The 12,484-nt window shown below is 37.8% G+C and overlaps 1 protein-coding gene across 2 annotated transcripts in view; it reads right to left on the reverse strand.

Moving 5' to 3' along the window:
* Positions 1–12,484, reverse strand: part of PKN2 (protein kinase N2) — an 84,232-nt gene that overhangs the window by 997 nt on the left and 70,751 nt on the right. The window contains exons 19-24 of one of the 2 annotated variants that reach the window (XR_010918075.1): positions 9,506–9,648; positions 7,430–7,537; positions 4,107–4,187; positions 3,270–3,923; positions 1,220–1,361; positions 708–867 (exon numbers count right to left, since the gene is read on the reverse strand). Coding sequence is in view for 1 of the 2 variants with exons in the window: in XM_067538506.1 (XP_067394607.1) it covers positions 3,720–3,923; positions 4,107–4,187; positions 7,430–7,537; positions 9,506–9,648 (536 nt within the window). In the remaining variant the exon portion in view is untranslated. Of the gene's footprint in view, positions 1–707; positions 868–1,219; positions 1,362–1,713; positions 3,924–4,106; positions 4,188–7,429; positions 7,538–9,505; positions 9,649–12,484 lie in introns of those variants that run through there. The other variant, XM_067538506.1, reaches the window with a different exon arrangement.

Below are 12,484 nucleotides of genomic sequence, written 5' to 3' on the forward strand. Positions count from 1 at the left end.
AAGTGCTGCCCAGAGCAAAGGCAGGGACCTTTTTCAGACAAAAATCATACAAGCCATAAGAGATTGAAGCCAGTGAATCACTGACAAGGAAGCAGATGGCTAAAGGAAAACTTTTCTAAGCCTTATAACCCTTGATAACTCACATCTAACACAAAATCAAGCTACAGTAGTAAGTAGTGGTAGGGATGAAAACACAACACTGACTTTGCCCTGTTTGGTTATTTGTAACTCCTTTTTAAAAACCTATGTACAATTTGGAGGCTGAGTTGTAACTTAGGATCTTAACTCCCACTGAAAAGGTACTCTCGAAAGTTTTATTCATTAGTCTGTTCATCCATGCATCTCACAGCTTGTTTAGACTAAGCTTTTAGGCCAAGGCTTTTTAAAATAGCATTGAAGGCCTCTGCTAAATGGTACTACTATAGTTCAAAATGTACCTTTTGCTGCTTGGTATAGATGTAGTTAATTAGAATATTGTCTTTTTTTCTGTAGCAGTTGTGGAAAACCATTGCCTTGAGGTGCTAAACAATATCCTTCTATAAAATATACTTTCACTAACCTTACATGTGCTTAAGACATGCTACACTGAAAGCAGCTATCCCACCTTAATTCACTTTCTGGACTGAATGATGCTAAAGAATGGCCCCAGATGTTTGATGGGGGGAGGTGGTTGGTTAATTTTTTAATAAACACTACCTCTTCCCTACCTTTTCTCAAACTAAGTGCGCATGAGCTCTCTAGTCATCAGGATAACCTTCTACTGTGGTCCCCTCTGGGGTGGTCTCTTTGGAAAGGAGAGGAACTTTTTAGGTTCAGTAGGTAATTGATGCTTAGACTCATGGTCCAGCTTGTAGAGCAGTGAGGCACCTGTTTAGGAAAGAATGAAATACAGAGCATGCATCCTGTACTGTATTATCACCCTGATTAGCAAAGGGACACCATCAATGAACTGGACATTTAGAATTAAAGTAGGGTTTTCCATACACTCCCATAGCAACACACAAGCGATGCCTATTGCCTTCACCTACTAATTAAAATGTAAGTGAAAAGTTGCTACAATTCATTAAAAAGAGCAATGGTAAAGTTTGGCTTTGCTTAAGCAGGGACCAGTATTGTACATAATTGACTGCTGTCACTGTTAAAGGCATAAATAGCTAATCCAAGCTCAAGAGGATTGGGGATAAAGATTTTAATTTAAACTATTATAAAGGGTACTCACGCAAGTGGTCATATTAGCTTCCCTAGGACCAGTGTAAAGTAAGCAGCAGATACTGACAAAAATTATACTAAAAACTTTGGAGTTTTGTTTTAAGTATCCTCTCCTTATGGTGGCTAAATATCAAATTCAGAAAAGGAGGTATCTGTGGGGAAAAAAGTGAAAAATATGTAAGTTATTACACAAGTTGGCCAGTAAATTCATATTTGGGACACAAGTTACAAACTATTAACTTTAATTTGTGATATTAATGACTGCAAAACACTCTTAGAATGACATTGTTAAAGGCACATTTCATTTTAATGCATAGTGTACCATTCTAAAATATCCTAATTTCCTTACAAAGTGCTTCAGCAGCCACATACAGATAAAGTATAGCAAAATATATTTACAATCTAGAGTTTAAAATCTTAACTGCCTAAAAATAATTTTAAAAGACTACAGAGAAAATTAGTGCTTTCTTTCAGCTTAACTGTGTGAACATACCCTGCCCTCTATTTTTTTTTTTTTAGTGATTTACTTAGATGAAAAAAGATTTCTGTACAAGATGTAGTTACAAAAAGGTATTTCTCAGGATGCTTTTTAAAATGCTAAGCATCCTCTTAGACACTTCTATATATATATTTGGGAGCCAAAAAAAGGTAAGCAGACTGTACCTCAAAAGTATTTAGTGTTTAAACTTAAGCTCCTTCTTTCCCACCTCAAAAAGATAATTAGCATCTTTAAACAAGTTAAATTGTACTGTTCTCACTTTAAGACCTTCATTTAATAAACCAAAAACATGATTTTGATATTCTGTCCTGTTGTCATTTGTCCTTTTTGCCTAAAAGGAAACTGTCTTATACATTATTCACGTCTATCAACTCTTTCTCCCCCAGGCCTCTTACTATCAGAAGTCCTGAACCTAGTGTTCTAACTAGCAGTCATTTACTTACAAAAGATTCACTTTGCAAAAACACCACCTTGGTGTTTCACTACTCCATTGTTTAAAAGATCAGCATGGTTTAAATGTTTGTTATATATTTTATTTGGAATGATTAATTCCAGCATCTGCATCCATTTGACTTTTGATTCTTACTGTCTTTGCCAACAATTTGCTCTCTAGGGACTAGGATGAACCTACAAGTCTGAGCACAGGATCAAATACAAATGGTTTTTTAGTGAGCTAAGAAAAAGACTGGAAACTTGATTTCCAAGTGTTGCTGTTTGCTCTAACAGCCTAACATAGGTTTATCAAGGCCTTTAAGAGCGCGCACAGTATCAGGTCTAAACTATTTTTTGACTTTTGAGGTACAGTTTTTAGTGTTGAGAGGTTTATAAAATATACACTGTTTTATCAAAAATATTTATATTCTGTTACAACATATTGCTTTTATACTCACTAATTGCCAATCTAAGTTCTGGAATTCAGTGGCCCAAAATGTTTACAAATGTTTTTGTCTAACTCAGAGTTCTATGATGTGTTCACATGGCCACTGTGCAAAATTCATGAAGTGGTACAATTAAATTACATGCCTGCAATTAAGAATACATTACAACTTCCAAATATACATGTTCACAGCATGTATACACTGAAAATCTTTGTTTTCTAAAGATATGATATACCGTAGACAAGATGAACTAGATAGCTAAATATGGTATGATTAACTTAATTTGTCCACTCAATTAGTGGAAAAAGGCTTGATTTCAAGAATACAGAAGTGGATGGACTTGGGAATGCATATACTATACTCATGGTTAAGACTGAACAGATATTTTCATTACATTCTTCACATATGCTGTTGGTTGGTTGGGTTTTTTTTAAGCCATGCTTAAAGGCAAAAACTGTTTGGCAAGTGGTTTTGGTAAACTTTCAGGACCTGTCTTTATGGAAGCACTTATACTGTTATCTCAAAGGCAAGGCATTTAACACATTTTTCCCTAATAAATAGCATAGAAAATTTACAAAACAAGGCATCAGTTCTTAATTTCCATTATTTTAAAACAAGCTGAAAGTGTGCATGTCTAAAATTAAACATTTTTGGACATTAGTGATTTCTTTTTAAAAACTGACCATTTGCCTTCTCCAGATAAAATCATTCAGCATGAATGTCAATAGCACCCCAAACTTCTATTTTAACACGCTGAGTAAAGTTAAAATGGTTATCAATCTAGCTCAAAATCTGGTCTTTTCTTCACTTAAGGCATGTATTTTACAATGTTATCTGCTGTAGAAAAGTAAAAGATACAGTACAGATCCAAGGGTGCCCACATGTCAGAGCTTAATGTGGCCTGTATTCACCAACTCAGCTTAAAAACTCCATAGAACTGCTTTCCAGTGCTCAGATAGAAGTATGACAAGGAGGCCACTCTTCACAAGAGTATTAAAAACAGTACTTTAAAGAATCTTCATGTGATTAAAAATCAGAAGCTACAGGTGGCACAGACAGCAATTGAAGGGTTGGTATTCTTCTGAGAGGTGTTCTTATGAGCCCGTTCGCTATGATTTCACAGTGTCTAGAAATTAACACCAATCAGCAATGTAATCAAAATCTCTGAATGTTTCCTGCTCTTCTTCTGAAAGTATCCTTGGTTCCCGGGGTGGAGTGAGAATAGGTGCTTCTGAGGTAAATTCATCATCAAAATTACTAACATCTTCTCTTCCTCTAATGGTGGGTACAAAAGGGGGCTTCACTTTCTTAGCCAGCAAAGCATTCCAATCTATTAGCTGTAAAACAATCAATCAATCATTGGTTAGAACAATGAGAGTCCTGTAGCACCCGAATAACAAATTTCTGTGGGCATAAGCTTTCGTGGGCTGCAACCTACTTCGTCAGATGCAGATTGTTGGTTCGTTTCCTGCCTCTGATGATTAATGTTTTTACACACTACAACACTAGCTTCTACTTACCCGAAAGAAGTGATGCTTTTTCACATCCTCAGCATCTTTCTCACCAGCTCCAAGGCGTCGCTCTGGATTTCTTCGTAGAAGCTAACAAAACATTTTGAAGATTTTAGCATTCAAAATTGGAAAAAATATAGAACAAGTAGCTGGTGCTACAGAACAAAGGACCAGCAGCAAGGAGATTAGATTTACTGGAAAAACAGCATTCACATATTCTGTCCCACAGGAAATTTGTAGTGCCCAGGGAGTACAAGAGACAGAGGCAAATTCTCTAACACTAGTAAATTTCTTTACAAATCAAAACTTAACATAGGCTTGTCATCTTTTTCCTTATTTAACCTGGGAGAAAAGTGGTTCCTTACAGCATCCATATTTCTCCACCCCTCTATACCTCATTTTACAGCACTCAGTTTTGGCAGAGAAGGCTGGATGCTGCTTCATGCTTTTCCACAGAAGGACATTTTGGGAAAATGTGAGATATTTCCAGTCCCTAGAAACTAAATTCTGATCTCCCTGTAGAAGCATGTTATTCTATAAATGGGCCAGTAAGCCAACACTACAATTCTATGCTTGTGTTAAGGTTCTAATAGAACAAAAGCAAAGAACAGACATTTAACTCATCCTTTTACTAAATACTGTGTCCATACCACACTTATCCATGGTATAAGCTCAACAGAATGAGCTAAAACCAAATAGGATAACCAGTATCTACCATATCTTTAACAGGCAAGTCCCAACATCAGTTCCTGGGTGACCACATGGGAAATCGGACAATTTTGCTCTTGCCAGTAAGTGTCTTCCCCAAGTGTCCAGTCTGGAGTGACTGCTCTGTAAGGCCAATTGTTTTCATTGTGCTAAGGACAGATCAGCAGCACAGAAATAAGAAAGGTTTCAACAGACAACAATGGCTTGGATAACTCAACATCTAAAAGCAGAATTAGCCAGTGAGGTGAAGGAGTGCAAAGATGCTACTATTTCTGTATTATTTCATAGGATAACCAGTATCTTTTTGAATGAAATGAATGGTAATGGGCACTTTTATACCTTTCTTTGCAACTTTCCATAATAAGCAAATTCATCCAACTTGGACTGGATTTGCAAGGTTTCTGTTCCCTTTCGTACAACTTGTGTATTGATCAAAAAGGAACTCCTATTTCCTTGATGTGTTTTAATTAAACTAAATGCAAATTAAGATCACATTTACAAGCTGTGCAGGGACTGTATCCTAGAAAAAAGCGACCCTGAAAAGGACTTAAGGCGTCATGGTGGTTAACCAACTGAATGTAAGCTCCCAAATGTGATGCTGTGACTCTGAAAGCTAATGGAACTCTTGAATGTAGAAACTGGAATATAGAATAATAGAAGGGTGGTGCTATTGCCTTTCATTAATGCTTCAGGAAGGACATTGAAAAATTGGAACAGGCTCAGTAAAGAGCAATAAAAATGATCAGTCTGGTAAACCAACCTTACAGTGAGAGTCTAAAGAACCTCCGTCTTTTTATAGATGGTTAAAACCTGACTTGATCACTGTCAGTGAGCACCTATGTGGCGGGGGGAAGGGGATTTCTGATAGACAGCAGATAAAAGGTATAGTGATCTATCTTCTGGAATTGAAGCTACACAAATTCAAATTGGAAATAAGGAACAACTTTTTTTAAGCAGCAAAAGATAACTGGCCTTTTGAACAACATACAAAGGAAAGTGGTGGATTCTCCATCACTCCAGTTTTTAAATCAAGATTAGATGTCTTTCCAGAAGATATGCTCAAATTATTGGGCTTGACACAGGAATTCTTCAGTGAAATTCTATGAGTTGTGTGTTATGGAGGACATCAGACTATACTATCACAATAATCCTTCCTGGCTTTAAAATCGATGAAGGATTAGGAACTGCATGGATGTATTTTATTGCCCTAATATAGGGGAGTAGCTAAGCATCCTGGGGATGTCACTGTCTGGGACAGATAGAGAGAAGGGATGAAGTGGCCAGCTTCAGATTGAAAGATCCTGTAATGCCATCTTAAATAGTGCAGTCTTCCTCTTCTGCTGTATTAGACTGGAGTTCTCTTCATTTTAATATTAGGTTAACTAAATGGGGTCAGTTTAAATCTAGTACATTTGGAAAAGATTTAAACATAGATGTCAATAATTTAGGTTTAGTCCTATGACACTGTACAGCATGTTTTATCCAGCACTTGGAACATTTTAAATGTAAGAATCGAAGGAACAAAGCTTTGTAATTACAATTCAACAGTTAACTGACAGGGCGGGGGTTATCTGCTGTACAGAATTTCCTTCATTCAGTTTTAAGGTTAAATATTTGTTAGCAAGATTTTCTGTTCCCCCTCAACAGTAAAATAGTTTAGCATCTCAGAAGGGATATAAATGAAATAATCCAATTCACCAAAGGGGGTGATCTAATGACCTAAGAATCCTCTTTGAAACAAAAAACTGCATGGTGTCTCAGGTTCAAATTGTAGCAGGCTCTACTCAGGCTACTGGAATCTGTTTTCTGAGGTTAATTTGAGCACAACCAAGTTCATTTAGCACATTTTCTAGATGAAAAGTAATGGTCCTGTCTGTTCTATGTGGACACTGCCAATGCAATGGGGTTTTTCTTAAGTATTTGCCCTGGTGTCTCTGGCCAAAATTCCACCTTTTATACTATTAGAAAGCACACCGTATATCAGTTGAGCATGTGGCTGCACGCTTTAGCCTAAAATATTTCACTTATGCTGTGTCTATACAATTGTGCATCCTCTCTGATTCTTATGAGAAGAGACTTTAGCTGAAACGTGTATGGTATTTCCAACCACTGACAGAATGAAATGTGAAAATCCCAAAGTCTCTTCTTATCATAGGACACTCAAGTTGGTAGTATCGAGCTACTGAGTGAGTCACTTGGATGGTGTTCTGTTACAAAAGGAACCTGAAGAATTTCTTATCTAAATGTGGATGGGAAAGAATGGGTCTAGAAAAATTTGGGTCAGTGTTAAGAGATCAACAAAAAGTTTAAATAAATTATAAAGAATGTAAAGTAAAAAGTTTTAATGAATGAAAACCAGATTTTATAGGAAATTATTTTTTACTAACTAGAGAATGTAAATAATAGTCAAAACACTTAAGTTTCGTGTTAGACCAAAATGGTGATGTTGATTTTAAAAAGGAACATTAGTGAAGCAGTTCTGAAATCAATCTGAGGAAAACAATGTCAAATGTAATGCAGGCACTTAAATTCCTCTCTTCTAAGAAGTCTTAAAATTCCCTTCTTCATGGGGAATAATTAGACAACGAAACACGAAAATATTTCGCTGTTTTCTATAATCTTACCCTTCTCATTATAGAGATGGCTTCTGTAGAAAGGAACCGTGGATATCTTACTTCATCATTTACAATACTGTCAAAAACCTCTTCTTCATCATCTCCAGGGAAGGGTGACTACGATAAAATAGTTTAAAAACAAAAACAAACCTCAGTTTTGGAAGCTAAATTTTAAAATCAACCTACTGTTTCTAAATAAACTAAAGCAATTTGTTGCTGCAACTGTATTTAAGTAAAGGCAAAAAGGAGAACAATTGCCTTATTTCACATTCAACTGCCAGTTTAGAGCTAGATGTCTTAATATGTCACATTAATTTCCCTTTTCTTCCAATAATTAATACAGCTTTCTATAGGGGAAAATGGGATAAGTAATACTTTTGATAGACAGACACGGCAAGTCACAAGATGTTGTCCCTTAATCACTTTTTTAAATAAATATTTTAGATGTTAGTTTTTCTGTGCACTGAGGCATAAATAAACTATTTTAGAAGTGTGTGTGTTAAAAAAAAAACAACAATCTAATGGGGTAAAGCATTTATCAGTACTCATTTCGGGTGGCTGCCACTCCCAGGTAATGTGGTCACCCCAAATTCATTTTGATAAAACATTTACCACACCATACTATCCAGCAGTTTTTAAACTGTGGTTTATGGACCATTTATGGTTCATATGTTGTTGACTTGCCTCATTTCCATCTGAAGAAACAGAATAGTTAGGAGTGAAGATGAAAAAGGACAAAAGTAGGTTATGTGATTAATTTTTGTCTAAAAGGACAAAATGCACACAGCATTAAAGAAAGCTATTAATAAATACTTCTCTATTATTATTTTTCAACTTAAGCAGTTGTACCACCTTTAAGGATGTTTTTGCAATTAGAACAGGAGGGGAAATGATATTCATTCATATATGCTAACTTCTATAGTGCAGAATTTCTAGGCTATTACAAAGAAAACAAATTAAATAGGACATTAACAAAAACGAAGTGTGAAGAGCAAAACTGTGGTGGTGTAGCAATGTTATGAGATATGAGGATATAAAGAGAGAAAGTAGGTGAATCTTTTATTGTACCAACTTAAGTTGATGAAAGGGACAAGCCACCAACAGAAACTGGTCTAATAAGAGAGATTATCACAACTACCTTATCTCTCAAAAGAAAAACAGTAAGTCAAAATGCTAAATAAATGTGTTTTGCATCACAACTTGTAGGTTGCTATGAGAGCAAATTACAGTTTAAGACTGAAGTCCAACTTCCATTGTAACTTCTCCCCTTCTTCAGAGCTTCATGATTTTCTCCCCAAGTTGAAATTTTCCATGCTTGCATTTAGGCCACAGTTGTCGCGTATTGTTGGGTCTTTTTTTTTGTTTGTTTGTTTACCTAATTTTGCTTAAACAATTTGGGCCACAATATTAGATCATGAAAAAAGAATCCAGTACTTTTTTCATATGTTCTGATCTGAAATTGCATGCTACAATGTTAAAAATGGTTGATGGCAAACTTCAACCTTGTTTTTGTAAATCTCCCTAATACTCAGTCTAATCTGAAGATAATTGGTTAAGTAGTTTGAAAGTTATGAATGATTAAGTTTGGCATTTCATGTATGTTCACCAAAGCTTTTCCATCTTCCCAAAATAGAACTGAATTTTTCTTACTTAAAAGAAGGTATGTTAATTCCATTTTAACATTGCATTGTCAGAAAAATCTGAAAGTTATGGATGGTCCCAAAACGTTAACTTAAATCACTTTTACACCAGTTGCAGATCTGGCTTTAGGTGTTAACACTGCATAGTGCCACTGAAATCAAATGAGCTATGATTGACACCTGCTGAGGATCTGGCCTACAGCCTATGGTGTTTTCTATTCCTCTATTTTTAAGAAAAAACCCCAAAACCAAAAGCCATGCCTTCAAGTTTTCTCATTAAGATGCACCATACAAACCCATAGAAAATATGATGGGGAACAAGGATAGGACATTCAGGAATTTGAGAGCTTGAGATATCAAGTTTACCTTTGAAGTCATGCTAGGTTTTGTAAGCTTGCCTACCCCACAAGACTTGGATGTCTGTATTTGCTACAACTGTACTTACCTCCCCAACTAGCATCTCATAGATGAGTACACCAAGACCCCACCAGTCCACAGCTCTTGTATAGGATGTTTCTGTCAACACCTCTGGTGCAAGAAATTCTGGAGTGCCACAAAATGTGCTTGTTCTATCTCCAAATCCCATTCCTGAAAGAATTATGATTTTCATAAGAAACAAGTCGAATTCTTACTACTCCCTTTCCAAGCAAACAACTGCTTCAGTCAGTAAGATTTATTTCTTTAAAAGCTCAGTTTACAAATAAAATGATCTTTTCCCCTATTTGCCAGCCGGGCAAAAACCATCTTGGCCCTGAGCATCTAGCTGACTTCTCTCCTTTTTTGTGCATGACTATCAGTAATTATGATTCTGTAAGCCAAATTAGGCCCTCAAGTTACATCTTGATCATCACATTGAAGACAATGTGCTTGGAGAGATACAACAAAGATACAACAAAGTGGAACTTAGTAAACAATTCTGTTGACACACAAGAAGAAATAGACCACATTTGTCATTCTCAGCACTACAGCTAAACAGAAGTAAAAAAGCGTACACTTATTTTTTACACTAAAATAAGCAAATAAGATTATGTATACAGGGAGTGAATCTGTTGAATAAGGTTTCATTTCACATAATCATTTTTCAAAGCAGAACTATACTTTAAATTATCATGGTTTCTTCTACCAGATTCTATCTAGCATATGATATCAAAGTCAGAGAAAGTCTTACCTAGAAGCTACTTGAAGGTATACACCTATATAAATAAGGCACTATAACAAATCTCTATTAAAGTTGCCATGATTATTATTTGTATTACCATAGTGCCTGGAGCCCTAGTCACAGACCAGGCCCCATTATGATAGGTACTGTATGTGGCACCAGTGGTGACTAATGGTATTACTGTAGACATCACTATGTATACATGTGAGCCATGATACTAATGCTCAAGAGCAGAGGCAGATAAAGTTTTATTGGGGCCCTGGGTTCAAAGAACATTTGGATCCCCCACACCCTGGGGACTCAGGGACACCGGAACCAGGGAGTGAGGGGGGTCATGGCCTTCCCACTTTTTAACATGGGTGTAGTAGTGTCGGGCAGGCGTGGAGTAGCAGGGCTGCGCTTCGTGGTGGGGAGCACAGTGTGGCACTAGCTTCTTTCCAATGGGGGAGCTGTGGAGGGCTTTAATCCTGCTTGCCCCGAAGGTCCTGCCCCTGCACCACCTCCTCTTCCCCACCAAAGTCCTGTCCCCTGGCCAGGCTGGAAGCCAGAGCTGGACTGTGGAAAGAGCCACCCAGGGAGCCCTGGACCCTCCACCTGCCCTGGGTGGTGTGCTTTTGGGCACCCCGACTCCCCTGCCAAGGGCAGGTAGAGGATCCAGACTCGCTGGGTGGCTCTTACCACAGCCCGGCTCTGGCTTCTGGCCTGGCCAGGGGATGGGGCTTGCAGAGAAGAGGAGGAGCTGAGGGTGGGGCCACTTCTACACAGGTTCTGGTGCTCCTGCGGGAGCCCCCAAATTGGTTGAGGCCCTGGGCACGGGTCCCATGGGCCTGTGCATTAATCTGTCACTGCTCAAGAGCATCAAGGTGTTTGTTTGAGTGTGAAAAAGTATGGGGGGAAAGTATAGTACTCCGCTAACAGACAGGCTGGAGCCCTCAGCCTAGGGATAATCAAGGAGGCCCTGCCACATACTGGGGCTGGGCTATTTAAACATACAAAGCTGAGGGGAGTAGAAGCCAGGCTAGCTGCAGTGGGTGGTGCTGTGTCTTTCAGGTGCTTGGAGGTAAGCCTAACCTGACTTAAAGACTTCAAAGTGGACTGTAAGTTTGGGAGCCTTGAACAAGGGTCCTGATGAACTGTTTGTTGCAATGACACCTGTCCTGAAACCTGATTAAAAAGTGTCATGGCATTTGGTTAACTTACGTTGGCTTCTCCTTGCCATGGGCTCTTAAAGTGAATCTATTGCTGCTCTGCTTGGGGAAATTAAGGTGCAGCTCACCTGCAACTCCATACTGGACCACAAGGGGGCATGCAGGGATTGCTCACACCTTTAGAGGGACATACAACATTCCCTCCCCCAATACGTTTTTGAACTATTATACAGTACTAGTGCAGTTTTCATGCTTTTAACCTCCTGGACTCCATATCACATCTACAGAATTGCAGTATTAGCAATGTGGCAATGGTATTAGTAGGTCATGGGTACAAACTCAGTACCAAATTTTAAAGGTGAACTGTAAAGAAAATAAAATGATTCTCCAATAAACTCTGCATGTTAATAAATATCCTACAGAGCTTGCTTTTATTGAAAAATGAAAAAATCTGTCTCTCCCATTGATCTTTTTGATTTATGATATGATCTTTTGTCATTTTCTAGGGAATTTTTGTTTATAGTGGAATAGTTGCATCCAATCAGATTCCCCTTTTTGAATGACCATCCCTTTTCTCCCACTGAATTGTGGGAAAAGGGAACACGTTCCTCAATCCAGACAGAGAACATGAATTACTGCTGCTGGGTCTGTTTTATGTCTCATTTGGAAGACAGCACTTCCAGCAGCTAGATGCCAGAAACTATCAAGCTGGGTGTCCTTCTGGAGATATTTCCCTATTTTGAGCTGTGCTGTATTTAGGGGATTATTTCCACTGCACTTTGTTGTGAAAGATATTTGAAAGTTGTTGAAAGTGGACAATGAATTAATTAGTGAGAATGCAACAGTGACTTGATATAGACTGGAGAAGAAAATTAATGCTTCTAGATATTATTGCATGATGTTTGTAACAGGAAGAAGCACTGTTTAGCAAAATGTGATATGATTTATTGTTAACAAGCCGATATGACAAAGTAACAACCCTCTTGGGTACAGTCATTCCAACACAGAAAGAAGAGGGGGACCCCCATAGCAGACACTCTGGCGATCTCCCCACTGAATATCTTTTGCCCGCACTGTTCTCCAGCTGAGACGATCCCAGAGATATTTTTCCACAATG

Source organism: Emydura macquarii, unplaced genomic scaffold, assembly GCF_026122565.2.
Source record: "Emydura macquarii macquarii isolate MOO-44397 ecotype Brisbane River unplaced genomic scaffold, CSIRO-AGI_Emac_v2 contig_480, whole genome shotgun sequence".
NCBI classification, from domain to species: Eukaryota; Metazoa; Chordata; order Testudines; family Chelidae; genus Emydura; species Emydura macquarii.